This window comes from Gadus macrocephalus, chromosome 1, assembly GCF_031168955.1.
Source record: "Gadus macrocephalus chromosome 1, ASM3116895v1".
Classification (NCBI taxonomy): domain Eukaryota; kingdom Metazoa; phylum Chordata; class Actinopteri; order Gadiformes; family Gadidae; genus Gadus; species Gadus macrocephalus.
In genome coordinates, this window is record NC_082382.1 from 2687975 (window position 1) to 2715885 (window position 27911).

General features: G+C 44.4%; 1 protein-coding gene and 1 long non-coding RNA gene across 2 annotated transcripts in view; one reads left to right on the forward strand and one right to left on the reverse strand.

Annotated features, from left to right (window-relative positions):
* The window catches only part of aldh1l1 (aldehyde dehydrogenase 1 family, member L1), a 30973-nt gene extending 28557 nt beyond the window's left edge, over nucleotides 1–2416 (reverse strand). The window contains exons 1-2 of the mRNA XM_060062367.1: nucleotides 2259–2416; nucleotides 1475–1616 (exon numbers count right to left, since the gene is read on the reverse strand). Coding sequence (XP_059918350.1) covers nucleotides 1475–1601 — 127 coding nt within the window. The 5' untranslated portion in view covers nucleotides 1602–1616; nucleotides 2259–2416. The remainder of the gene's footprint in view (nucleotides 1–1474; nucleotides 1617–2258) is intronic.
* Nucleotides 2417–13310: 10894 nt separating this feature from the next.
* Nucleotides 13311–15117, forward strand: LOC132465683 (uncharacterized). Its single transcript, XR_009527673.1, has 2 exons — nucleotides 13311–13412; nucleotides 14871–15117. It is a non-coding gene; the product is annotated as an uncharacterized LOC132465683 (long non-coding RNA).
* The last annotated feature ends 12794 nt before the right edge of the window (nucleotides 15118–27911 follow it).

A 27911-nucleotide genomic window follows, 5' to 3' on the forward strand; every position in this document is an offset into this window, starting at 1 on the left:
GTTTTGATGTAATGTGTGTTTAAACATTGACACAGGGTGGTCCTTATCACAAGCAAAGGCAACAAGCGTTGTTAAAAAAATATAAACATGTTTCATGCATCCAGTTTCCCTTCTGTGTAGCGCCTCCTAGTGTCATACCATGAAATATACAGACATCCGAAATATTTACCTTACCGTGATCATTTTCCGTGATTGATCTGCCATACCCAGCCATGGTTAATACACAACATACAAAGATATTTATTGGATTAATGATGAGAGCAGAACTGACCGTCGTCTTTAATGATTGAGGGTAACAAGGCTGTAGACCTGGAGTCAACTTTGGGGGGGACCAAATCTCAACTAGTAATTCACGTTATTCTACAAATAAAAAAATACACAGATGGTTTCGGACTGGGAGCGTTTGGGTTGTCAGCCAGGCACTTTAGCCAACAACGCCACAATATAGCTTGCCATCACAATGCAATGCGTGAGTAACGGAGGTCTACCTTACAGCAAATGTGAAGGCGGGACAACAATTCTAGGTGGTTATTTAAATCCATCATACATTGGCTAATTTACAGTATATCAAATACACTGCACCACTGTCCCCCCAAGAATTATTGTAATTTTGGCCTTGGTATGATTAGATTTGCTAATGATTATTTCGGACGGAGGTGTTTTTTTTTGGATGGCGGTGTGAATGTCAAAGGAAAAAAATAAAAATATATAATAATAAAGGGGGGGGGGGGGGGGGGGGACATTTAAACGCAGCTGAATATTGGGATTACAGCCTTGGAGTAATAACTATTAAGAAACAATAAACACAAGGTTGTGAGCCCATTGATAAACAGTGTTGCTGTTTGACTTATACAACCGAAAGGGTCAGGTTTGTAAGGTTGACCCAGTCTGAAATAATAAACAGCCTATAAATAGTTTGACTGAAGCCTAGCCTGGCCACATGTCAACCTTCATGCATGCGAGTGTTTTAAATCAGGTCTAATTATAGGCCCTATTATAGTTCCCATTGTTAAAACTGGAGATAAAACTCAGAAGGTAACATTGTATTGCGGCCTCTCTTTTATGATGAAGACATTACAAAGGACTGCTGCTTTGACAACAAGCATTTTGTTTTACAGAAGACTTATCTTGGGGGTCCGTTGGTCAGTTGCTGATAAAGTTATGGTCTCAGTTCAGCTCCTTCATTCATTCACCAAATAAACCATAACAACGTAGAGAACAGCAATACAAAGTGACCAATGTTTCACGTGTATGGCATTGGTGTGAGCTCTTTAATCTTGACGGTTTAATGAAGGTAATTCCATGTGTGGTTTATGATGCCCCATGGGAAGTGCGATAACCCCATGCTAGGCTGTTTATCAGGTTCACTGCCTCTTCTTAACCCTGCTTCCTGAAGAGTTTCTCCACTGTTTATCAGGGCTTACTGCCTCTTTTAAACCATGTTCTTTGAGAGTTCCCCTGTAGCTGTCCTCACCCAGTGGGTCGGCCTTGCCGTCCTTGTCCGGGACGGTGAAGACGCCGACGATTGTGTGGCCATCCTTCCTCAGCTCCTTGTAGACCTCCTGACCAAAAAGGCTCTGGCCAATCACAGCAATCCTCATGTTGGAATTAATGTCCTGAAGAAATGAATGAATTAATGAATTATTGTTACTCAGCGGATGTCTACTAATTATTTCGTTCATTATTAATTTCTCAATGAATGATAAGGAATAGCAATAAACTCGACCCCCCTCTCGGCTGTGTGTCTTGGCTCAGGGGCCACAGACGGCCAGCCGCAGCAAATCACGCAGCACAGCTCAGTCATGCCTACTGTTCGACCAATCAGGTCTCTGAGCCGCTGCAGCCACTGACAGGTGCACAGTGCATGCTGTACATGTTTAATACCTTTATGTTTAACCTAGATAGATAAAGTGGTAATTATTTATCCAAAAGTGTTGCTTAAGGTGTGCATGCCGTCCAGCCTGACTTCGCTAGACCAATTCACAAATTAAAAGAGTCGTCAGATCCGTGTGGTTCTCAGTCTGTACTACAATTTATCTACAATAATTGATCATTATCACAGCTGAAACAAACAAACTACTCAAAGTGATTTAAAGTCTACAGTGTTTTCAAAGTCCATCGACGTCGATAATAGCGATGGCTTTAACGTCGTCCTCATGGATCAAACCAACGAGTGGGTGTTCATGATGCAAGTTATAAAGTTAAACTAACTACGTGGAAAAGAAGCATTGTGCCCATAACAACCGTAGTGATCTCACCCCTGCAGCGCTGAACAGATATGAATCCGCGTCTCAGCCCCCCGATGTCCCGGTGTCAACGGCTGCTCTGTTTTCCGGTAACCGAGTAAGAAGGAGCTGCACCCCTGACAGTCAATTCGCTGCATAACCTGACAAGAGGTCATGGGTTCATGGGACGGAGGGGAGGGTCCGGGAGTGAATCAGCCTATCACTGGCAATTTTACAGGATCACTAAATTACAAGCACCAAATCAAAGGCTGCAATTTTTCAATTTCAATTGTGTTTATTATAGGACAGCCCTACTTAAAAGGGCACCATTTGTCATAAGCAGATTTCACTGCAATTCCCAGGATTACAGTGGTCTTGCAAAAACGATGATTATGCAATTGTTGTGCAAACGATTTCTGTGCTGATCACAATCCACACACATCTGATTTAGGCTTAAACCTCTTTGCTGAAATCTTTAATATTATCTTAATTTTAAATAACATCATGGAAGGTCAGATTATATCAGGAATATACCATCCAAAACAGAAAAAACAAAATTTCTAAAAAACAAGAGGCCGACATCAAACACACACACACACACACACACACACACACACACACACACACAACCGCGGTGACCTTGGGACCTGAAGTCTTGTTGACGTCCCCATAGGACACAGGGACTCTCTGTACCTTAGCTAACACACGTTGTTCAGGTTGAGCTCTAAAGGGGAGTTAATACTTTACATTGGCTGTGGAGCCCAGGTCCCATTTAGAGCTCATCTAACCATAGTTTCTGCTTAAACACCAACAGTTGTTCACCGCATTTTTCTTGAAGTTGATTGATTCTATTCAGGTTTTTTATTCTTCTTATGATGGTCCTGAATAGTATAATGGAAAATCCACTCTTTGGTCTGCAGTGGAACAAGACCAAAATAATGGATTACTGAACAGAGTCAGGGAGATTCTTACTGAATGAATATAAAAGTTATAAAAGTTATGAAATGTGCACTTTCTTTCATGCATTCATATTTGACTGTAAATTTCGACTGCTCAATTGATGTTAACTGAAATGTAAACTATTATAATCTTTTAAATGAGTCGTTTGTATATTTCTATCAGCCATCCTGCCAAGAGGGGGTCAGGTTAATGAGTCTGGCAGCTGATGCCTACGTACTATAGGGTACACAGCTCCTCTTCTCAAGTCACCCTATGGCTGTACTGCTGGAACTCATAATACATTGCACAACTTCTTCTTTTTTTTCTTACACAGACAACACCTTCCGTCTGTAATGATATGATGAATAGTTATGAAACACAGACTAAACCACATGAGTGTTGCAAGATGAGGGTCAGGGGGGTCAATGGGTTGTGAGGGTCTGTGTGCATCAGTCTCTCACTACTGATGTTTGCTCTCAAATGACTAAAGATTCGGCAACAAACTACAAAATACACGTTGACATAAAAACACCTTTTTAAATTTTTTTCAAAGTGACTTTGACTATTGGAATGAAGGCTCCAGTATTCATAAATCTGCAAATGTTTCAAATCATTTAAGTTCTAAAATAAATCAACTTATTTAGAACTTTGGTCACAATGCTGGAATTTGTCTGAGGGAGCAGGTTTGGACCGGTTTTGTAGCTCAGTTAATGATCAATTCGTTGTGTGTGTTTTTGTGTTTGGGGGGAGGGGGAGGGGGGGGGGGGGGGGGGAGGATGCATGTGTGTGTGTGTCTGTGCGCGTTTGAGTGTTTGTGTGTGTACCTTGGTCAAATAATATTTGAGTTGGATGTACATCCGTGTTTGAGCTTCTATATTATGTGTGTACATAGAAAGATGACTAATGGTTCATGTAAAATGTGAAAGACGTTGGAGTTGCTCAGGCCATATTGGGTTGTCGCCTGAAACTGTTGTCATGTGTCTGTGATTGTTATATTATGTGTATATATATATATATATATATATATATATATATAGGTGACCTTGGGTGTCTTGAAAGGCGCCTCTAAATGAAATGTATTATTATTATTATATATATATATATATATATATATATATATATTATGTTATATACAGCTCTTTATTTCCCTCTTATGGAGTTGTGGTTATTCCACCACAGGGAGGCGCTACAGTACCACGTTACACATTCAAGTTCCCGGGCTGCCGTCGAAGGTCTAAACTGTGATTTAAACCTAAGTTGGCTGATTATAAAATGAAATACTTTGCAAGTTAAATCAATTGACCAAGCCACTTTCACATTTGTTTGAGACTTCCTAATCATCTGATTTCCCAAATGACTTGAAACATCGACATCCCTAAACACTGCTCGCCTCAGAGTCACAAAAAGAGTGTCTTCTTTATGGAAATATCTCCCACACTCACTCAATGAGTGAGTGTGGCCATCTGGGCAGCAATTATGATTGCTGCCCAGATGATTCTGCCATCTGGGCAGCAATTATTAAAAAAAAAAAATATATATATATATAATTTTTATTATTATTTTAGATTAGTTTGTCAAATTTGACCTAATAAGGCAAAACACTTTTTGTTTCAAAACAAAAATCTTAATTACAACTCGTTTTTTTATATATTTTTCTGTATTTCTGTTTCTGAAAACGAGAATCAAATGAACAAATATATACACAGACTCATCAGATCTGAACTACAGAAATACAATTGTGAGAATATTTTTATTTAATTGTTCAGTGGAAATCAGGCCTACTGTATGCAAATAAGATTAAAAATGTCTAGGTAGTATAACTGATAACTGTAAATGGCAGGTGTACATTGCTTCTGATGGAGCCATAATGTTATATTAATAATAATAATAATAAAATGCATTTTATTTATGGGCACCTTTCAGGCCACTTAAGGATGCCTTATGTATAATTAATAAAAGATTGAAAACACTTGCACACCATCAAAACAGAGCAAAGAGCAAAAAGCATTGCAAACAACAACAGACTAAAATACTAAGAATTACACAGAATATGCCAGTTTGAAGATGTGGGTCTGTACGGCTGAAAGCTTGGGACGCCATGGATGACAGCCGTGCAGGAGGTGTGGTGAGGAGCATGGAGGAGGAAGAGCGGAGAGTACCGGTGGGTTGAGGTTCTTCAGGAGGTCAGAGATGTTATGGCATGTTATGGAGACCTTAAAAATAAAGGAGGAGAGTTTCATACAGTACAAGTGACATGTAAATATATATGCAGTTTTGTGTTTGAACACTGAGTGGAGCATTAGCAAAGGAAATGCTTATAGTTAAATTAATGAGGTTCAGGTGTGTTTTACCTTCATGTTTGTCACTTTTGTGAAAGAGCTGGAGTAACGGAATAAGATGCAGCTGGGCAGGGCGCTGTGAGGTGATGTATGAGGCATGATGGTGGCACGGCAGACAGGGGGGAGCTATACCCTAACTATACCCCATTCTATGATAGCTGATAACCAAGATACACACTGTAATACTATAATATAGGACATACAGGCAGTTCAAATAAAAAGAGATAGATCTTTATTGATCTGGGAACTTCATAAGATTGCTCCATATAACACCAATAACATAGTAAACATATGTAGGGCTAGAAAAATACAGTTCAATGTTATTGCTAAAGAAACAGATTCCTTACAACTAACTATTTACGAAAAATGCAATCAATAATTTACATAAAAGTTAATGGTTACATATCGACCAGCTGGAATAGCCTACCCAAAAAATTAATTGTAATACACCAACATTGTTAACTGTCATACATAGCTAAACAAGCAAATGAAATTGAAATACCAACGCAACTGAAATATTAATATTAGACTATTAACAATATTATGAAAATTACGTAGGTCTCCCATAACCATTCAGGTAATCAATACGTCCGTGCCTGTTACCAACCCGGTATCACACGATTGCGTGCTCATGCGCACAAACGTTAATCTATTGAAGCGTGTTCCAGAGCACGATAGTCCGACTTTTCTCGTGCTACACAGAACGAAATGTAAACCAATGTGTTCTGAATGGGAGTGTTCTCAGACAATTAACGTGCTCCACAAAACGGTACGAGAGAGAGAAAGAGAGAGAGGGAGGGACAGAGAGAGAGAGAGAGAGAGAGCGAGAGAGAGGCTTCAGAAAGGGTGTGCGCAGATAGTACAGTGCACCCATGTTTATGCCAAAACCTCAAATGCTATATATATATATATATATATATTGCCTAATTATGTATATTGCCTATATATATACATAGGCTATATATATAATTAGGCTATAATTATATTATTTAGCGTGTAATGAGACAATCTATAGCCAAATTGTCGAAGATGCCCGAGAATCTCCGGAGATATCAGCATGGGAAATCGGTGCATCAGACCCATGAACCTATAAAGAAAGACGTCATCTCAAGTGGGAGAGAACGTTTGCGGTGCTGGTTTGTGTCACGTAAGTACAGGGCTCTCATGTCTCATGCATTCGGCGTGAGACACACGCAATTCAACCCATGCACACGCTCGAACCTGGTCTCACGAAAATACTATTATTACTATTATTTAATCTATTGAAACGTGATCAGGGACACGTAGGCCTATTTTATAAATTTTGTATTTCAATTGGAAGTAGGCTATTTGTCGTGTCACTAGCACGACTTCCAAACTAAGGTTCTGTCCCGGAGCGTTCTCCCTAATGTCCCTTATGGAGCTCCGTACAGATCATTCATTGTTGATAATTGTCTGTGATAACTAACAAATGACAGCTTTTGGCCACCCGTTTCTACTTAAAATTGTCTGTGATAACTAACAATGTGACAGCTTTTAGCCACCCGTTTCTACTTTCACCTTTGATACTGAGAAATTGTGACAATACACAGATATATTAAATGCAGGTGCGCTGCTCTGTAGGCAAACCGCGAGGGAAAAAAGGGTAGCTGCGTCAACTGTTCTTTTTAGAATTGTATGTCGTGATGTTTATTTTATCTAGCTATCTATTCTCTTGTTTTTGGCTATGTGAATGAACGTCCGTCGATGCCTCGCAAGTCCAGTGTCGCGAGCGGACGTTGCCATGACATCTAGAAATCATACCGTATTTAATGGGTTGTAGTGAGTGTAACATAATTCACCTACAGTATTTTGTTATGTGTTGTTCTTTCAATTGTGTTAGGCATGTCGTTTACTGTCTTGGTGGTTCAGGGATCGCTGTCCCTTTAAGGATTACGAGCGTCTCATGACGTCAGAGCCCATGCGGGATTTGCTTACTTGCAAATTTCCTGTTTCTCTCTTACTAAATAAACGAGTCACACAACTGTGTGCTCAACGTGCGAAATTGTATCTCTCACTTATTGCAATTTCCACAGGGTTATCATTAATATTGAAGGGTAGGGGTTGATTATAACTCGTGAATAATATTGTTTAGACCACGGTCTGGGGGAATACTCGTATTCCGATTGGCTGCAGTGCGCGCATTAAAGGCCCACTATGCAACTTCGGGCATTTCTTCGCTGTTTTCTTGGTTTGGCACGCACCTTTCTCTACACAGCGCCCCCTACAGCTTCGTAGTAGATATTTTACAACACTGTCGTAACAACTCGTTGACGACCCTTCCCCATGCACTTCTACGCGAGCCATATGCATTTGTTTTCAAAGACGCCGGCGAATGCGTGGAGCCATGTCCGAAGTAGATGTTCATAAACTGTAGGCAAGGTTATACATTTTTAAAATGGTGTGTTTGTATTGCAATAAACATAAATCCATCCTTTTTTATCGTTGACGGGGAAAATTTATATCCTAGATTATAATTGTTTTATCTTAGGTTGAACAGGACAATCAGAGTAAGAGTGTTGGCCAACATAATAATCTAAATAAACAAGAACCTGGATTCGGGGATTCAGTCTGTATCTGGGGGATGAGACAGACGAACAGCAAAACACCCATGGAAACAAAGGTGTTTATATGGTTGCAACCAAGCAAGCTAGAAACATACAGGGCTCACAACAAAACGGTCGAGAAAACAATTTTTACAGGGCTCACAACAAAATGGTTGAGCAAACACATTTGTACAGAGACTATCAACATCAAGAATACGACATAGACAAAGTTCACCCAAGGGTACTTTCAATTTCAAAAGCAACACGGCCAAGTCGGCGTCTGATTTGCAGTCTTCTTTTTCTTTCAGTTCACGCTATTCCTGAAAAGCTTGCCCAACGTTTACTCGTGTCTGGCCTCTCTGTCGGTCAGTCTCCCTTTTCTCTTCTTCTGTTCCTCCGACATTGGGTTTCTCTGTCTCTTTTTAGTCGGCTGATGTATGATGATGAATGTAACAATCCCTTAGTTACTTGTGTTTACATCGAGCCGGTTCTGTGTTTGGGGGTCTGTGCCGTAAAGCAATTCGTTACATCGCGAGACCCGAGACTCCCGCGAGAGTGGGCGGCGGGTCGCCGGCAGAAACATATTCCTTTTCTCCGCCAAGATGCGGAGTCGAAACAACGAACAATCAAACAAAAATGTATAATAGAACCATCGCAATGACTCTTAGCCTGTTATATTAAGGTAAATCAAGCCAAAAAAGTTGCATAGTTCCCCTTTCACTCGTGTCTGATCTCTTTTCTGGTCCATTCTTCTTTTGTTCCACCGACAGTCGCCTCTTGGCAGGGACGCGGGAAGTGGGGGTGCTTAGGGTGCTGCAGCACCCCCCTGGCGGTCCCTGGCTGTAACTGCAAGTGAGAACGTTTTCTGAACGAATCAATACTTTTTTTTTTTTTTGGAGAATTTCATCATACAACATGATTATCATGAAATTATTGACAGCCACCCTTTTTTGTTATATTTATCATATTAGCATTTCATTTTATTTAGGACATTGTCTGTGTAGTCTGACGTAGTGACGCACAACCCAGAACAATGCTGTGTGCGCAACGGGAAAATTCGAAAAGTCAAGCTTGTTACAAGTGCAATGTGTCGCAGAAAATAAGTATTTTCCGATTTTTTGGCACCAAGAAGGCAAAACTTCGCGATCAAAACACAAGCCGGACATCCAATTCCCTGCCTTCCGTATGTGACCTGTCCATAGCTCAATATGGTAGGCCTACTATGCTGATTATACATAAGCATGTTGGTGTTCAACATCTGTTGTAGTGCAAAACATTCTAAAACTGGTGTAAAATGTTGCTGGCCATATTAATAGACACGTTGAATGTTATCGTTTTAATTCTGGAATCCCGCACGTAAACTGGTTGGCAAATAAAGAGCAAAGACGGACGGACGGTTCACTTGACGGAGAAATCGTCACCTTCCTCATATCAGACAACTCGTAAGTCTGTATGAAAATGAAGGCTTTCGTTTACTGTCACTTTCCTTTGTAAACCTTTAGAAATAACCTCCTGAATCCTTGTTATAACGCTGTGTATAATCCCAGACCGCAACAGCTTGTCGGCATGTTGTTAGTGTGTGCAATTCAGCACAGTATCAGCCGAGTTGACTCTAATTTCCACATTGTTTACTTGCTAACGTTTTCGAATAACAGTGGCTAGTTGGCAGAGTTAGTATGTTTATCAGAGCGGAGCCCTAAATGTGACGTCACCCGTCATCTCGTCTCTGTAAACATTGGATGTTGCGCAGCATTTATTATGACGTCATTATATAGACTCTCTCTCAGCACCCCCCACTCGGACTGACTTCCCGCGTCCCTGCCTCTTGGGTCCCTTATCAGTCGATTGATCCATGATGAATGCAACAATTGCCTCGCAACTGGTTCATATCTAGCCGGTGCCATGTTTGGGTGTGTGTCTGTGCCGTAAAGCATTTTCGAAACTACAATCTGACTACATTTTCGAGGCGCGATTGGATACTTCCGCTGCGTCACATCCGGATTGTGTCGGTCCGAACAGAGAAAGTTGCATATGCGCCTTTTCCTTGGAGAGGCGACATGGGGCAATGACACACCCACCAAACGACCCAGAAATGGTTGCAGAACCATCAGAATAACTCTCAACCAGCATAATTAATGTAATTTTGGCTAAAAAAGTTGCATAGTGGGCCTTTAACTCCTGATATAGCCCTACAGACACCTGCTAAGTAGTTCCAGTCAGTGTTTAGATTCTCTGCCCGAGCCCGAGCCCGACGCGGGCCGGGTCGGGCCGATATTTCCCACCACTATAATCGGGCCGGGCCTTTGATCGAGCGTTTTAATTTTTATTTTACCATTGGTTTATTGGCCTAATCTGAGGATAAATCTATGCCATAAACAGAAATATTATAGGCCTTTATTACACGGGTCTTCTCAATGCCGTGGAACACTCCGTTCACTTGCATGGGTAGTAGTCCGGTGACTTGTCTACCCCAGCGTCTTCCGTTGTTAAGAGACGTCACCGTCTTTGCGGACAAATTATTTCTCTGCTGATCAACACTACGAATGGCCAAAAGACTTGTATCCCCCCCCCCCCCTTAAATAAATACTATGGCAGAATTATTATTATTATTATTATTATTATTATTATTATTCTCATTCAACTTGAACATGTGTTTTACTTAAGTACTATTCTAAAAGGTGACTTTTACTTTTACTTAAGTAATTTTCCAGTAAGGTATCTGTACTTTTACTTAAGTATGGCTTTTGAGTACTTTATACACCACTGCACCGTAGCCATCCAACCTGCATATGTGAGAATCAGGCCTCTCTTTAATAATGACAAAAAGTTCTGAGAGAAATACACATTAACTTTTGTTGTCTCATAAGCGGCGTGGTGCCGGCTCCTTTTGACCTTTTGACCCCAGACTTCTGGGGGAATAACTGAATCAATTCATTAGTCAATCAGAAGTATGTAAATATCTTCCCGGTGGCGTAAGAGGGCGAACAAGGTGTCCTTCAACATCTACGCTTCCAGGCGATTGCAACGGTGCCACACAGGAGCATATTCAAACATGTTTAATGGTAGTAATTAGCTGTCGAAATTGGAGGCCTTAATCAATAATGAGCAGCTATTGATTTGCTTCCCGATAGAAATTTGTGACAAATGACATGTTATTTAGCATCTACACGTTGAGCTGAGTCCAATGACACCAAGCATGACACTCAAGCAAATGGTAACATGTATTTTACATGCCCACCAATGGTCTAGGACATGATCTCGGTGTAGCAAGAGGGCGAGCTTGATCTCATTGGACTCAGCTTAATGTGTAGATGCTAAATAACATGTAATCTGTCAAAAATCTACATCGGGAAGCAAATCTATAGCTGGTCATTATTGATAAAGGCCTCCAAAATCGACAGCTAATTACTACCCCGAAACATATTCAAATATGATCATGTGTGGCACTGTTGCAATCATAGCCGCGGGAACGTATTCTCAGCAGGGGGTGCTGGGAAAAAAAACTCTAGCCTGCACTAGACTCGCTACATTGATAAAAAAGATATATAGCAGCGCAGCTCAATTACACCAGTGCATGCGCCCACAGTCGAAAATCGATCATTGTGTTCACACCATGGTTCACATCCAGCTGCTCACAGAACAAGTTTAGCGCACCACCGCTCCCCTCACACTTTTTCATATAACTTTTTTTCAGCACTAGGTCATATGAGCATTAAATAAATGCTGCGTCTCAAAATGCCCTGGACAGCAGCGAGGATGACTCGCTTTGCCACGGGCCGAAACAGTGCGGAGCGACCACAGCCAGAGTGAACACAGCGGGGCAGAGGAGTGTCAGGAATAGTCTTTGGTGTAGCCTACACATCAGTACGGCCTATTTGCACTACTGTTTAGTGGCAATGCAGTTTTTTATTCTATGCCTTTTTATTTTCGTATATTATTTCAATGAATACAATTTATTTATTTATAAAAACAAGATCTGGTCTTCAAATCTTTTTTCCAAATATAGGTCGTCTTACAATGGGGTTTGTGTTTATATTCGGACCAATACGGTACAGAGGGCGCTCACATGACGTTAAGCATTTCCTGGTGCATAATGTGACGCTTCAGAACCCAAAATCCCGTTTCTCCCCGTTGACACGACAACACATAACCGGCGTTTTCAGAAATCTCCACTTTGGCCGGAGTTTTTAGAAATGATCGTTTTCTGTGATAAGACAGGGCCTCAGACAGGGGGTGCTGCAGCACCCCCAGCACCCCTACTTCCCGCGGTACTGGTTGCAATCGCCTCGAAACGTAGATGTCAAAGGACACCTTGTTTGCCCCGTTACGCCAACGGGAAGATATTTCCATACTTCTAATGGATTGATTCATATTTTAAGGTTCTCGGAGTGAGACTTTAAGCGGCTGCAGCAGAAGTGTTGAGACGAAAGATGATATCAAGACATTTATAGAATATTCACGTTCACATTATGATTCTTCGTCATAACATCCGACCAAACATCCTTCACATTCACCGAGCGAAGATTATGAAAGTCCAGGCCCCCCCTTCCTGCACTCGGGGTCCGACTGGGCCAAGTTTCCTTCCTGCCCTCGGGGTCTGACCGGGCCAAGTTTCGGTGCGGGGGTCCCAGTTAGGCCCTAGAATAAGGTATTCAAATTTCAGGGCGGTAGGACCTTCCTATCTCAAAAACAGTTTTTCCACCAAATTCTGAACCAGGTCTTGCAGGCAACACGTCCAAATAAGATAAGATAAGATAAGATATAACTTTATTAATCCCCCGTAGGAGAAATGTGTTTGTTGCAGCAGCAGTGGAAGGACACAGGACAAAATAACAATGTAATAAATACAATAAATAAATAAAAGTGCTAATGCATAAGTAGACGCTTATAGTTAATAGGGACAAAAACAAGACAAACAGAACCAACATCAAGATGGGTGATGCATATACACATATATACGCATACCTAAACACACACACATGCATATGCAAACACATAGACATACACAAACACAATCATCATCAGGCACTGTTGAACAGCCTAATGGCTGCCGGCACAAAGGAGCACCTGAAGCGCTCCGTCTTGCACCTGGGGAACATCAACCTGTGACTGAAGGTGCTCCCCATCTGCCACAGCTCAGCATGGAGGGGATGGGAGGGGTTGCCCATGATGGACTTGAATTTGTCCCTCATCCTCCTCTCCACCACCACCTCCAGACTGTCCAGCTCAAGTCCCACAACAGAGCTGGGCCCCGTTTCCCGAAAGCATCTTTAGCCTAAGTGGATCGCAGAGTGGGTCGTACGAGCATCGTACAGTTTTCACACCGTTTCCCGAAAGCATCTTTGGTAACGAACCTCTTAAAAACGTTCACGAGTTACGAGTAGCTAACGAGCGCTCCAGGGTACTCGTAGGACGCTAAGAGCCTCGTTAGCCTACTATAGCCTCAGTGGCGTAACCAGCGGACATTCCTAGTATTGGATGCGTTTTATTATAACACATTGGTAATGGTGTATCACGTGCGTGAGCCTAATGTGGGCCATTATGTTCTTAGTTTGAGAGAGAGAGGCTGTTTCCCAAAGTGAAGGCTGCAGCCTTGCTAGGACGCGTCCTTGCTAGTCGCGTCCTATGGAGATGAGACTAGAGTGCTAGCTCGAGTGCTTCCTAGCCGTTTGTAACGTCTGACTTTGGGAACGACTTGGTAGTGTGGAAGCGCTTCCGCTTTTTAATACTGCGTGTCCGCTTGTAAACACATGTGCGCTTATGAATAAAACATGGCAGCAATCAAGCTGATCGATATTTATTTGACTTGTGTCTGTTATGAATGCGGTCATGTCTCCTTCGCATGGAGCCTCTTTGGGGAAGTCACAAAAGCTTTGTTGTGGTTGATCGAATTGTCTTTATTAAAAGGAAAATCCATTCAATTTTTATAAAACTAAGTGAAATTGTCTGAGAACTTAATTCATGCATCACATTTACAGTACGGTTGATTACTATTATGCAGGGGGAAAAAGGCAAAGAAAGAGATGATAAACGTGTATTTATTTGGATATATTATTTAACTGATCTGATTCATTCATTCATATATGCCTACAATCTACCAGTGCTTTGAACACATATCATATAAAATACAATTATATACGTTCATTAAAAATTACAAACATTGCAAATGATCGGTTGTGCATTAATTTTACAACATTGGATAGTGGCACTATCCCTTCCACCGGTAAACAAATGTTTGTGCGCCACCCTAAGGCGCACAAAAGCCTCCGTTTGCTGGGCTGACCCTAAAAAAAACGATTCAACACAAACATAAATAGGTATACATAAATAATGCAATCTTGTGAGCGAGTAAATTGACATTGGTGACAGTGGTGTTTAACACCAGCTACGTCCATGCAAAATATAGCAACGTATCATTAAGTTGCAAAAACGTTTGAAAAGTGGCACAGGTCTTCAGGCTTGATTATTTGCATTAACATGATGAATCTATAAAAAGCAATACGGCACAAAATATTTCTGAAAACTAATATAACTTCACTTCATTTGAACGTGTACTGCTCTGCCATTTTCAAGAACCCGCCCAGTGAACGCAGAGGATTGTGGGTAGTTTTGGCTCGTCTAGGATGCAGCGATGCATCCTTGAAAAATCTCGGAATTCTCAAAAACAAAGGACGCAAAAATGGCGCGGCTTTCTAGTGTCCTCAACATTGGAACAGTGCTTGTCGGCGTTCTATGACGTAGCGTCCTTAAAAGGGCGGCCGTTGAGCATGCTTCCTTGACATTGGGAAACAGCCAGAGTCCAGGAAATGTTTGAGCAGGCAGGGCACTTAAAATGTGTGAGAGAAAGTGGGGGGGATTTGTGCAGACTGACAAAGGCTACTCATAAAACGTAGCCTAAAATAATGTAATGTAATAATGTAAAATAAAAAAATAATAAAATTATTAATTATAAAAATATAAAAAAAAATGCAAAGGAGCAGGCAAAAGGCTGGGATATGGTGGGGATTGGTCACGTTGACGGGAATGTTTAGTGACATGTGGGAGGGTGGAGGGGGTTAAAAAAAAGTCTCAATCACTCTTCGACGTGCATGAAAACCAGCCGCGTAGTTATGAGGGAGGCCGTCCTCACACCGATCTTCCTCGTCGTCATCGTCCTCAATGTCCTCCGGTTCAACCAAAGCTACCCCAGCCTTAGCTGCAATGTTGTGCAACATAGCTGTCACACATATCACAGCGCATGACTTGGCCGGCGAAAACTGGAGCCCTCCGCTGGACTTGTGAAGGCATCTAAAGCGCAACTTCCACCTCCCGATCGTGCGCTCAGGATTAGGACTGATATATATGTCGGCCTAGGCTTAATCAATTGTGTTTTAATATCTTTAGCATTCATATTATTGCAATCTATTCTTTTCGTAGGCTACTCTGCGGTTGGCCTTGATGGGGAGATATTTTAACCCTTTTTAACCCCATTTTCCTCCGACATTCCTGCGTCTCCCCCTGCGTCATAGCCCGTTTCAGCACCATGTCAGTGGACAGGTACAATCCTACGTTCGTCTTGAGTGCAGCGAATGCGCGTTCACGTTAAGAGGAGTTTCGGGAAACGCTCCAAAGAAATTATCGATGGTTCGAAAGATCCACCTTTCGAACCATCTTACGAGCGAAGATCCATCGATATCGGGAAACGGGGCCCTGGCTTTCCTAACCAGCTTGTTGAGTCTGTTTGACTCCCCAGCCTTGATGCCTCCTCCCCAGCACGCCCCAGCAAAGAACAGCGTGCTGGCTACCACAGACAGATAAAATGTCCTTAGCAGCCTGCCACACACGTCAAACAACCTGAGCCTCCTGAGGAAGAAGAGTCTGCTCTGACTCTTCCGGTAGAGGGCCTCTGTGTTGTCAGACCAGTCCAGTTTATTGTTGATGTGTACTCCAAGGAACTTATACGAATCCACCGTCTCAATTTCAACCCCCTGGATGGTAATAAGGGTTGGGGGCTTCCTCTTCCGGCGGAAGTCCACCACTAGCTCCTTGGTCTTGCCGATGTTGAGTTGGAGGTGGTTCTCCTCAGACCATCTGACGAAGTCCTCCACCACACCTCTGTACTCGTCCTCTCTGTCCTCACTGATGCAGCCCACGATGGAGGAGTCATCTGAGAATTTCTGGAGATGGCAGGTTCCAGAGTTGAAGCTGAAGTCAGAGGTGTAGATGGTAAAGAGGAAGGGTGAAAGTACTGTTCCTTGGGGTGTGCCAGTGTTGCTCATCAACACATCTGACAGGCTGCTCTGCAGCCGCACGTACTGTGGCCTGCTGGAAAGGTAGTCACCAATCCAGGCCACCATATCAGGGTGTACCTGCATTGCTGAGAGCTTCTTCTCAAGCAGGGGAGGCTGGATGGTATTAAACGCACTGGAGAAGTCGAAGAACATGACTCTCACTGAGCTCCCCGGCTTCTCCAGGTGTGAGTAAGCCCTGTGCAGCAGGTAAATGATGGCGTCGTCCACGCTGAGTTGGGCCTGGTACGCGAACTGCAGTGGGTCCATGGAGTCACACACCTGGGGCCTGAGGTGCTGTAGAACCAGTCTTTCGAAGGTCTTCATGATGTGCGAGATCAGCACCACTGGCCTGTAGTCATTGGGAGAGCTAGGACGAGCTATCTTAGGCACCGGAACAATGCAGGAGGTCTTCCACAACTGGGGCACCTTCTTTAGCCTCAGGGAGAGGTTGAAGAGGTGTTGGAACACTCCAGCAAGCTGTCCGGCACACGCTTTAAGCACCTTGGGATTGATGTTGTCCGGACCCATTGCCTTATTCCTCTGGAGCTTAGATAGCTCCTGCCTCACCTGGCCTGATGTAATGAAAAGACTGGTAGCAAGGGGGAGTGGAGGGGGAAAGGGAGGGGGGAGGGAGGGGAGGTGACTGGGTTGGGGGTAGGGGAGGTGAAGGAGGGGGGCACAGACTGACTCGCTGAGCTCACTGGGGCAGGGGTTGAGTCAAACCTATTGAAGAATAGGTTCAGCTCATTAGCACGTTCGTGCCCGCCCCCCACAGCTGGACCTGGCAGTCTGTGTCCCGTAATCTGCTTCATCCCATCCCACACCTCCTTGGCACTGTTCATTTCCAGCTTGCCCTCCAGCCTCTCCTGATAGCGGTTTTTGGCCGCCCTTAGTTCCCTTCTCAGCTCCTTCTGAACTGATTTTACCCCCTCTCTGTCTCCTGCCATGAAAGCCCTCTTCTTCCTGTTGAGTAGGATTTTAATGTTCTTATTAATCCAGGGTTTGTTGTTAGGAAAACAGCGGACCTTCTTGATGGGTACAACGCTGTCCTCACAGAACCTGATGTAATCCGTAATGCAATGGGAGAGTCCCTCAATGTCCTCTGCGTGGTCTTCCTGGAACAGATCCCAGTCTGTTCTCTGGAAGCAGTCCTGCAGGGCCTCCTCAGCCTCTCTAGACCACACCTTCACAGTCCTGGTGGTAGCCGGCTGCTTGTTTATTACAGGCTTGTACACAGGTGTAAGGTGTATCAAGTTGTGGTCAGACTGGCCGAGGGGTGGGAGGGGAGAGGAGCTGTATGCCTCCCTCACATTGGCATAAAGACAGTCCAGAATTTTATTTCCTCTGGTTTTACATTTCACATACTGTGTGAAGCTGGTCAGAGTTTTGGAGAGAGAGACATGATTGAAGTCTCCGTTGATTATCATGAGCGCTGTGGGGTGCCGAGTCTGTAGTCTCGCGACGGTAGAGTGGATGACGTCACAGGCGCGCGCTGCCACTGCGGACGGTGGTACACACACAACAACAACGATGACGTGAGAGAACTCCCGAGGCAGATAGTATGGCCTCAATCCCACAGCTAACAGTTCGATATCTGGAGTACAGATGCTCTCCTTCACGGTAACATGTCAGGGGATACACCATTTTGTGTTCACAAAGACGGCTAGACCCCCCGCCTTTCTTTTTTCCGCTCAGTCGTCCCCTGTCCGCTCTCGCTAGCGTGAAGCCAGCCAACTCGATAGCACAGTCCGGTATATTCCTATGTAGCCATGTCTCCGTGAAGCACAACAAACTACACTCCCGGTACACACACTGACCGCTCGCCAAGGCTGTTAGTTCGTCCGTTTTGTTGGCCAACGATCTCACATTCCCCATCACGATAGATGGAAGGCAATGTTTAAATCTCCTGTGCGTCTCCCGTCTCAACCTTGCCTTCGTTCCAGCTCTCGTTCCCCTCCGGTGTCTCCTAAGCTCCGCAGGTATGCCCGCGGGTGGGGCTCCAACGGCCCCGGCCGTTGGCCCCGGCCGGTACATCAGCAGCCCTTCCCTCGTATGGGTAATCATTGTTTGGTCCACGAGTATCACAATGATCAAATGTGTTTAAAAGATTAAAGGCACCTTCCAGCGAATATCAGAAAGATGTAAAGTTGAAATAATAGTAGCAATTAGAAGAAAAAATAAGTAGGAACTGCAAGAGCTACTGCAACAGGCAGCCACCCTCGACGGCGCCATGGCAACTGGCATGGCAAAAAAATGACAGTCCATTTGGGAAAACTTTTTTTCACTAAGGGCTAGAACTCCAAATCTCGGATATGTCGTTCTCGGGGCCCCGGGAAATGTGTGTAAACATTTTAGTATCCCTAGCTATCTCGAAAAGGCCGGAAAAGGGGCGTGACCTCCAACAGTACAGTCATGCTGCTATCCATCTGGATGGTAGGCTGGTACGAACGACCAGCTTCAGCGAGAACGTGACGTATTTCCCTTGCTCCAGCCTTCCAGTTTGCTATTTGTGTCCGACGAGTTTGAGAAGAAAACAATTTTGGAAAAAAGAAATAATCCAGTGTATAATGGTTGCCAGCCTTTACAGAAACATTAATATTGCAAGCCTTTTACATTCCAATAATATTTTGCCAATTTCGCCAATTTTTATTTCAACAAGTGCTGTCGTGTTTCTGTCGAGCCACGAGGGGTGGTAGCGGGCTAGTCGTCATTAGCAACATAGCCTCTTTAGCAAACCAGCTTGAAAACACAACTTTACATTGAATTTCACGCAAAGCAAGACCATAAATTGGTGACCGGATTAAAGCAGCAATGAAATCAAGTGTGTAAGAGGATTTAAAATCGACATTACAACCCCCAACGTGGTACAAATACAAAGAAAATACAGCTCAATCCCCATTGACTATGGGCGGCAGGGCGCAGCCCTCTTCTTTGCTAGTTGTACAGATCTGCTCGCTCTACTTTGAAAGCGAAGAGATACTACGACCGAAAGGGGGCGTGCCTCAGTGAAATGACGCAAAAAAGCTGGGAGATTTGCGACTTTACCACTTCGTACATCCAAATGGATAGCAGCATAAGACAGAGGTTAGTTTCTAGTCCTCATTTTTTGTGGGATGGAGGTGTACATTTGTGGCTTAAGGTGTGTAGACACAGCTGGCCTGTGGCCACGTTTTTGAAGTCTGGGGTCAAAAGGTCAAAAGGAGCCGGCACCACGCCGCTTATGAGATAACAAAAAGTTCATGTCTTTTTTTCTCATAACTTTTTGTCATTATTAAAGAGAGGCCTGATTCTCAGATATGCATGTTGGATGGCTAGGGTGTAGGTCTTGGAAGAATTTCAGGCCAAAATCTTGCAAGCGAGCCGCTGGGTGCAGGTGCAACGAGATGGAGCACTTGCTGAGTCATTTCCTGTAGGGCTGGAGCCACAGGTTGAGCGTATGCGTCCTTTGAGACCCCCTTTGATATATACGAGAGACCTCAAGGTACAGCTTACTTAAATGTTGTCGTCTCAGTCACCTATTGCATCACTTCCTTTAGGGACTCGGCCTCCTAATTGATCATTATAGTATAATTGAATGCCCTCTTTCATACATATGATACCTCCACCACTGGAACGTGGCAACAATTCTCCAAATCCATATGGGGAGGTGGGGGGGATGCTTGTGGACAGTGGGGGTGTATACTCGACATAAATAGGAAGCAAACTCAGGAGAAGTAATGACATCTCACAAATATTTATTTAATAAATTGTTTCAAATAACCCTGCCTCATTAAATCAATGAGCTTGGTGTTTTGCTTTCAAAAATAGGTTATAGTAGAAGTCTAAACTGCAGAAAATAAAAACATCCAAGCTGCCTTTTAAGGATACCTTGGAATATCTGTCTATTTTATAACCATCCTAGTTTACGACAAAAACAACACAATTGACGGCAGCTCCTTTGCCGCGTGGTTTTTAGAGCCATGTAAGGATTAGAGGGGGCGGTCGATAGCAACCACCATAGCAACCATAACGGTCAAGTGACTGGATGCAGCCCCGTTGAAAAAAATAGAATACCACCCTACACACTCATGAGATTAATGATATTTAAATTATTATGACCATGAAGTCTTTATTTGCATGGGTTTACATTTCGTTCTGTGTAGCATGGAAAAATCTGAGAAACACTCCCATTCAGAATGCATTGGTTTACATTTCGTTCTTTGGAGCACGGTTATTTTTATTTATTTATTTATTTTCCGTTTTTGAGGAGGTGCTTCAAAGATGCAAATGTTTCTGCAATGATCCAAAATCCAATGGCAAAACCAATTGGCTTTTTGTCGAGGGAATCCAGGGCGACGCTCACTTCCGGGTTGGACAACATACGTCATCCCTCCACCACTCTACTGTAAAAACACATGTTCAAGTTGAATGAGAATAATAATATGGTCTTTTGGCCATTCGTAGTGTTGATCAGCAGAAAAATAATTTGTCCGCAAAGACGGTGACGTCGCTTAGCAACAGAAGACGCTGGGGTAGACAAGTCACCGGACTACTACCCATGCAAGTGAACGGAGCGTTCCACGGCATAATAAAGGCCTATAATATTTCTGTTCATGGCATAGATTTCTCCTCAGATTAGGCCAATAAACCAATGATAAAATAAAAATAAAAATGCCCGATCAACGGCCCGGCCCGAGTATAGTGGTGGGAAATATCGGCCCGACCCGGCCCACGTCGGGCTCGGGCTCGGGCAGAGAATCTAAACACTGACTGGAACTACTTAGCAGGTGTCTGTAGGGCTATATCAGGAGTTAATGCACGCACTGCAGCCAATCAGAATACGAGTATTCCCCCAGACCGTGGTCTAAACAATATTATTCACGAGTTATAATCTACCCCTACACATCAATATTAATGATAACCCTGTGGAAATTGCAATAAGTGAGAGATACAATTTTGCACGTTGAGCACACATTTGTGTGAATCGTTTATTTAGTAAGAGAGAAACAGGAAATCAAAACATGCTGCAACTAAACAAATCCCGCATGGGCTCTGACGTCATGAGACGCTCGTAATCCTTAAAGGGACAGCGATCCCTGAACCACCAAGACAGTAAACGATGCCTAACACAATTGAAAGGACAACACATAACAAAATACTGTAGGTGAATTATGTTATACTCACTACAACCCATTAAATACGGTATGATTTCTAGATGTCATGGCAACGTCCGCTCGCGACACTGGACTTGCGAGGCATCGACGCGGACGTTCATTCACTTAGCCAAAAACAAGAGAATAGACGGCTAGATAAAATAAACATCAAGACATACAATTCTAAAAAGAACAGATGAAGCAGCTACCCTTTTTTCCTTCGCGGTTTGCCTACAGAGCAGCGCACCTGCATTTAATATATCCGTGTATTGTCACAATTTCTCAGTATCAAAGGTGAAAGTAGAAACGGGTGGCCAAAAGCTGTCATATTGTTAGCTATCACAGACAATTTTAAGTAGAAACGGGTGGCCAAAAGCTGTCATTTGTTAGTTATCACAGACAATTTTCAACAATGAATGATCTGTACGGAGCTCCATAAGGCAGGGTTGCCAACTTTGGGACTTTGGCTGGAGTGAGACTCTAAAATATTAGTGTGAGCGGCTAATTTTTTGGACGACCCATAACCCTAAAAAAATGTTTTATACAAAATAGTCCTCGTTTAGTATAAACCCTTATCTATGAAAACAAGTTAAAGAATGGAAACGCTTTTTCAAAATGGACAATCTGGGCCACCTTGAATCATTTGGGGAATTTAAAAGTGCCACTAGCCCGATTCTGAAGTATTCCAAGATATGCCCTGGACTAGGCTCTACCCCTGTGAAAATCGACATGACATACTATTTTGTATTGGTAGACGTCCCACCAATATTTATACCACTTGCTTACTCTCTATATGTCATTCATGGTTTTATATTTATAATTTTAATTTACTTTACATTTAATTCTTCATAATTCAGGCATTACAGAACTTTCATGGTCATAAATAAAAAAATACGAACTGCAGTTTAATTTCTTTGTTTGTTCTTGAATTGACGGAGAATGGAGAAAAGGCTCATGGGAATGGGAAATGCGTTTATCCAATAAACAGATGGAGGTCAAGTCTATTTTCGGAAATGTAGGGGGATATATTAGTGGCTCCACGTCGAATGGTATGACCCAAGATACGTCAGACAGAGAAAGCGCGCAAATTCGACGGTACCACCTTGTCATTTGTTTACCCAGGTGCCATGGCAACACCATTGCTACCTCTCATTGGCTGAATCTTTGAGAACGTTGTAGACTTAATCGATATAAGGTGGCGGGGAGACGAAGCTCTGTTCGTTTGTATATTTTATTTACGTGACCATATTTTTGTTTTATGTTAAAAAAAAAAGAATCAAAGAACCAGTTCTTCTTGTTTTGGGGAACAAGTTCTTGTCGTTCACGTTCGGGATTCGTTGGTTGTGAACGGATCGGTCGCGACGGACCCATCCCCAAACGCGCATCAGTGGGCTCCGACTCCGGCTCTGAACTCTCTCTGACCTTTTCAAACGCAACTTAGTATCAGGTGCGTGGTTTTCAGCGAATCAACGATCAGAGAATACTGCCGTGATCACGTTGTAGGTAGGCAGATGTTACAGCTGTTAGTCTGCTCCCGCAGAAAATGAACGGGAGGATTTTTTATTTTGGCGTGACATTTCTTGCGTGTGCGTGACAGCGTGAGATTGATGGTGAAAGCGTGAGAGTCACGCCAGGGGCATGACTGTTGGCAACCCTGCATAAGGGACATTAGGGAGAACGCTCCGGGACAGAACCTTAGTTTGGAAGTCGTGCTAGTGACACGACAAATAGCCTACTTCCAATTGAAATACAAAATTTATAAAATAGGCCTACGTGTCCCTGATCACGTTTCAATAGATTAAATAACGTTACAGTGTCACGTATTTTCGTGAGACCAGGGCCCGGATTCACAAAAGTGTTCTTAAGATAAAACTTAAGAAGATTCTTAAGAAAAAATATAAGAAGTTCCTAAGAATCTTCTTAAACGCTATTCACCATTTTTTTCTTAAGAATTGTCGATTGCCTTACGAACTTCTTAGTTTTCTCACTTAGGATGTTCTTAGATTTTTATCTTAAGAACGCTCGCGAGGTTTTTGAACCAACAGTTGACCGACAGTTGAGAGAAATTGATTTGTGAAAAATGGAGGACATCGCCTGTAAACGAAGCAAATACTTCTCCAAACAGGAGTTGGAGGTGATGGTCGATGAGATCATCATCCGAAAAAGATTATTGTTTGGCAAGCTAGACAGTATGATAACGTCGGAAAACAAAAAGAGGGCGTGGGCCAAAGTTGCCCAGACTGTATCTGCAGTGGCGGATGCAGGAATCGTTCGCGATGTCAACGCTGTAAAAAAAAAGTGGGCGGACATCAAATCTAAGTATCTATTTATTAATTGCAAGTAGTTCAGCTATTGGCCCCATGGGTTGTAAGCTGTCAACAACATTGTGTCCTGTGAAAAGTGTTTGATAAACTGAATAAACCTTATGCCATTTAATAAACCCAGGCAAGGTAACTCATTGTTTAAATATTAGAACTTGATCAAGTAGGCTACTGTGTGTAGCTTACAGAGCAAGCACTCACCCTGCTAATGTAAGTTGTTTTAGCCAGCTGCATCTAACATCACATTTCTTTCTGTTTCTGTTGCTTTTCTTTAGATACTTTGGTCGTAATAGCAGTCAACCAGGATGCAGAACAATCCCACACAATCAATGCAGCTGAACCAACCCAAGCCCTTACAAATCATAAACGTAAGTTAATAAGTGTATCTGACACTAACTGTTTTACCTAACCATACATTTTGATGCTGTTTAATTTACAATCGTTCCACTCACAGCTCACAGAGTCCCGGGGATGACCCGACATTATCACAGCTATTCTCGGAAACCTTTCATACACCTGCCACATCCAGAAGCAACACGAAGGACATGGTCTCCCTTCAGCGTCAGCTTTTGGAGGATGTTAAAATGCTGAGGCGTACTCAGGAGCAACTTCTGCAGGGAGAGAGGGAAAAGCTGCTCGTCGAGAGGGAGAAGCTTCGCCTTGCCCAAGCCAAGTATGATTTAAAAAAAAAAATGAATGTTGAACCTAGAATAAAATAGCAATCACTCAGAGGTTTTCATGTGTTGTTTATTGTGTTTTTTCTTCACATGAATCTCCTTATGAGGTCTTGTCTCACTTGCATGCCAGTGTTACATGGGGCAGGGACTGGGACATCTCCCTCGGGGTCATCATCATCTGGGATGTCAGGGATTGGCAAGTGGTACATAATGCAAATGTTGTGGAGGATAAAAGCACAGGTAATAATTTTACATGCCCTCTCAGGAGTGTACTGGAGCACTCCACCAGAACGGTCGATACACCTAAACCTTGACTTCACTACCCCAATGCACCTCTCCACAACACTACGTGTTTTTCGTTGTGCCCGGCTGTAGCGCTCATCTGGCTCTGTTGCAGGGTGAAGGATGGGTGTCATCAACCATGGTCTTAAGGCATAGCCACTGTCTCCTGTCATAGAGGACATTAGTTAGGGCAATACAGTATGTTTTTGTTTTAACCTAAAGTAGAATTCATGTGTAGTTCTCACCTAACAACCAACCACCGGGCATTTCTCCCTCATTAAATGTAATGCCTGTTCCTGAATTCATAAGAACAAAGGAGTCGTGGGTGCTACCCGGCCACTTCGCAGCAAGGTCTGTCACTCGGAGCGTTGCATCACATATGACCTGTGTGTTTATCGAATGGAAATTTTTCCTGTTTACAAAGGCCTCCTCATCATTTGGTGCCTATGGAATTAAAATGTATGGAATAATTCATGAGGGCTTGTGCAACACAGCTGAGGGCTGTGTTGTCTGGAGCCTTGTGCTCCTGGTAGGGTCTCTCATGGCAGAGTGGTCTCAGGTGAGGGGCCAGACTAAGAATGGTTCAAAAATCCTCAATGAATAACGGAAGAAGAGGAGATGTGACCCGGCCCGGAGGAAGCCCGGGGCCCCCGTCTGGAGCCAGGCCCAGACGGAGGGCTCGATGGCGAGTGCCTGGTGGCCGGGTTTGCCACGGAGCCCGGTCGGGCACAGCCCGAACAAACTGTGTGGCACCCCCCCTCTCTTCATCCCATGGGCCCACCACCTGTGGGAAGACCCGTTGGGGTCGGGTGCGCAGCCACATGGGTGGCAGCGAAGGTCAGGGGTCTCGACGGACCAGACCCGGGCGGCAGAAGCTGGCTCTGGGGACGTGGAACGTCACCTCGCTGTGGGGAAAGGAACCGGAGCTTGTGAGGGAGGTGGAGCGCTATCAGTTAGATCTGGTGGGGCTTACCTCCACGCACAGTCTCAGCTCTGGTACCGTACTCCTGGATAAGGGTTGGACTCTATTCTTCTCCGGAGTTGCCGAGGGCGTGAGGCGCAGGGCGGGTGTGGGGATACTCATAAATCCCCGGCTGAGCGCCGCGGTGTTGGAGTTTACCCCGGTAGACGAGAGGGTCGCCTCCCTGCGCCTAAGGGTTGTAGGGGGGAAAACTCTGACTGTTGTTTGTGCGTATGCACCAAACAGCAGCTCAGAGTACTCGGCCTTCTTGGAGACCCTGAATGGAGTCCTGTATGGGGCTCCAGTAGGGGACTCCGTAGTTCTGCTGGGTGACTTCAACGCCCACGTGGGCAACGATGGAGACGCCTGGAGAGGCGTGGTGGGGAGGAACGGCCTCCCTGATCTAAACCCGAGCGGTCGTTTGTTATTGGACTTCTGTGCTAGTCATGGATTATCCATAACAAACACCATGTTCGAACATATGGGTGCTCATAAGTGTACCTGGTACCAGAGTACCCTAGGCCGAAGATCGATGATCGATTTCGTGATCGTGTCATCTGATCTGAGGCCGCATGTTTTGGACACTCGGGTTAAGAGAGGGGCGGAACTGTCAACCGACCACCATCTGGTTGTGAGTTGGATCAGGGAATGGGGGAAATTTCCGGATAGACCTGTTAAGCCCAAACGAGTAGTGCGGGTGAACTGGGAACGTCTGGAGGAGGCCCCCGTCCTAGGTATCTTCAACTCACTCACTTTTTCTGGCATTCCTGTGTAGGTTGGGGGCATTGAGCCGGAGTGGGCGGTGTTCAAAGCCTCCATTGCTGAAGCTGCAGTGGCTAGCTGTGGCCTCAGGGTCTTAGGCTCCTCAAGGGGCGGTAACCCTCGGACACCGTGGTGGACACCGGTGGTCAGGGAAGCCGTCCGATTGAAGAAGGAGGCCTTCCGGGATATGATATCCTGGAGGACTCCTGACTCGGTTGCTGGGTACCGACAGGCTCGAAGGGCTGCAGCTGCTGCCGTGTCGGAGGCTAAGCAGCGGGTGTGGGAGAAGTTCGGAGAGGCCATGGAGAAGGACTTTCGGTCGGCACCAAAGTGTTTCTGGAAGACTATCCGGCACCTCAGGAGGGGGAAACGGGGAACCATCCAAGCTGTGTACAGTAAGGAAGGGACTCTGTTGACCTCAACTGAGGAGGTCGTCGGACGTTGGAAGGAACACTTTGAGGAACTCCTGAATCCGAATAACACGCCCTCTATGTTGGAGGCAGAGCTCGAGGTTGATGGTGTTTCGTCGTCAATTTCCCTGGTGGAGGTCACTGAGGTAGTCAAACATCTCCGCAGTGGCAAAGCCCCAGGGATTGATGAGATCCAGCCAGAAATGCTAAAGGCTCTGGGTGTTGAGGGGCTGTCATGGTTGACACGCCTATTGAACATCGCGTGGGAGTCGGGTACAGTGCCTAAGGAGTGGCAAACCGGGGTGGTGGTTCCCCTGTTCAAAAAGGGGGACCAGAGAGTGTGTGCCAATTACCGGGGTATCAAAGTCTACTCCAAGGTGCTGGAAAGGAGGGTTCGGCCGATCGTCGAACCTCAGATTGAAGAGGAACAATGCGGTTTTCGTCCCGGACGTGGAACTACGGACCAGCTCTTCACTCTCGCAAGGATCCTGGAGGGGGCCTGGGAGTATGCCCATCCGGTCTACATGTGTTTTGTGGATCTGGAGAAGGCGTATGACCGGGTCCCCCGGGAGAAACTGTGGGAGGTGCTGCGTGAGTATGGGGTAAGGGGGTCTATCCTCAGGGCCATCCAATCTCTGTACTCCCAAAGCGAGAGCTGTGTTCGCGTCCTCGGCAGCCAGTCAGTTTCGTTCTCAGTGGGTGCTGGTCTCCGCCAGGGCTGCGCCTTGTCACCAATCCTGTTTGTGATATACATGGACAGGATATCGAGGCGTAGTCGTGGTGGGGAGGGGTTGCAGTTCGGTGGTCTGAGGATCTCGTCACTGCTTTTTGCAGATGATGTGGTCCTCATTGGATCATCGGCCTGTGACCTTCAGCACTCACTGGATCGGCTGGCGGCCGAGTGTGAAGCGGCTGGGATGAGGATCAGCACCGCTAAATCTGAGGCCATGACTCTTAGCAGGAAACCGGTGGATTGCTTACTCCGGGTAGGAAATGAGTCCTTAGCCCAAGTGAAGGAGTTCAAGTACC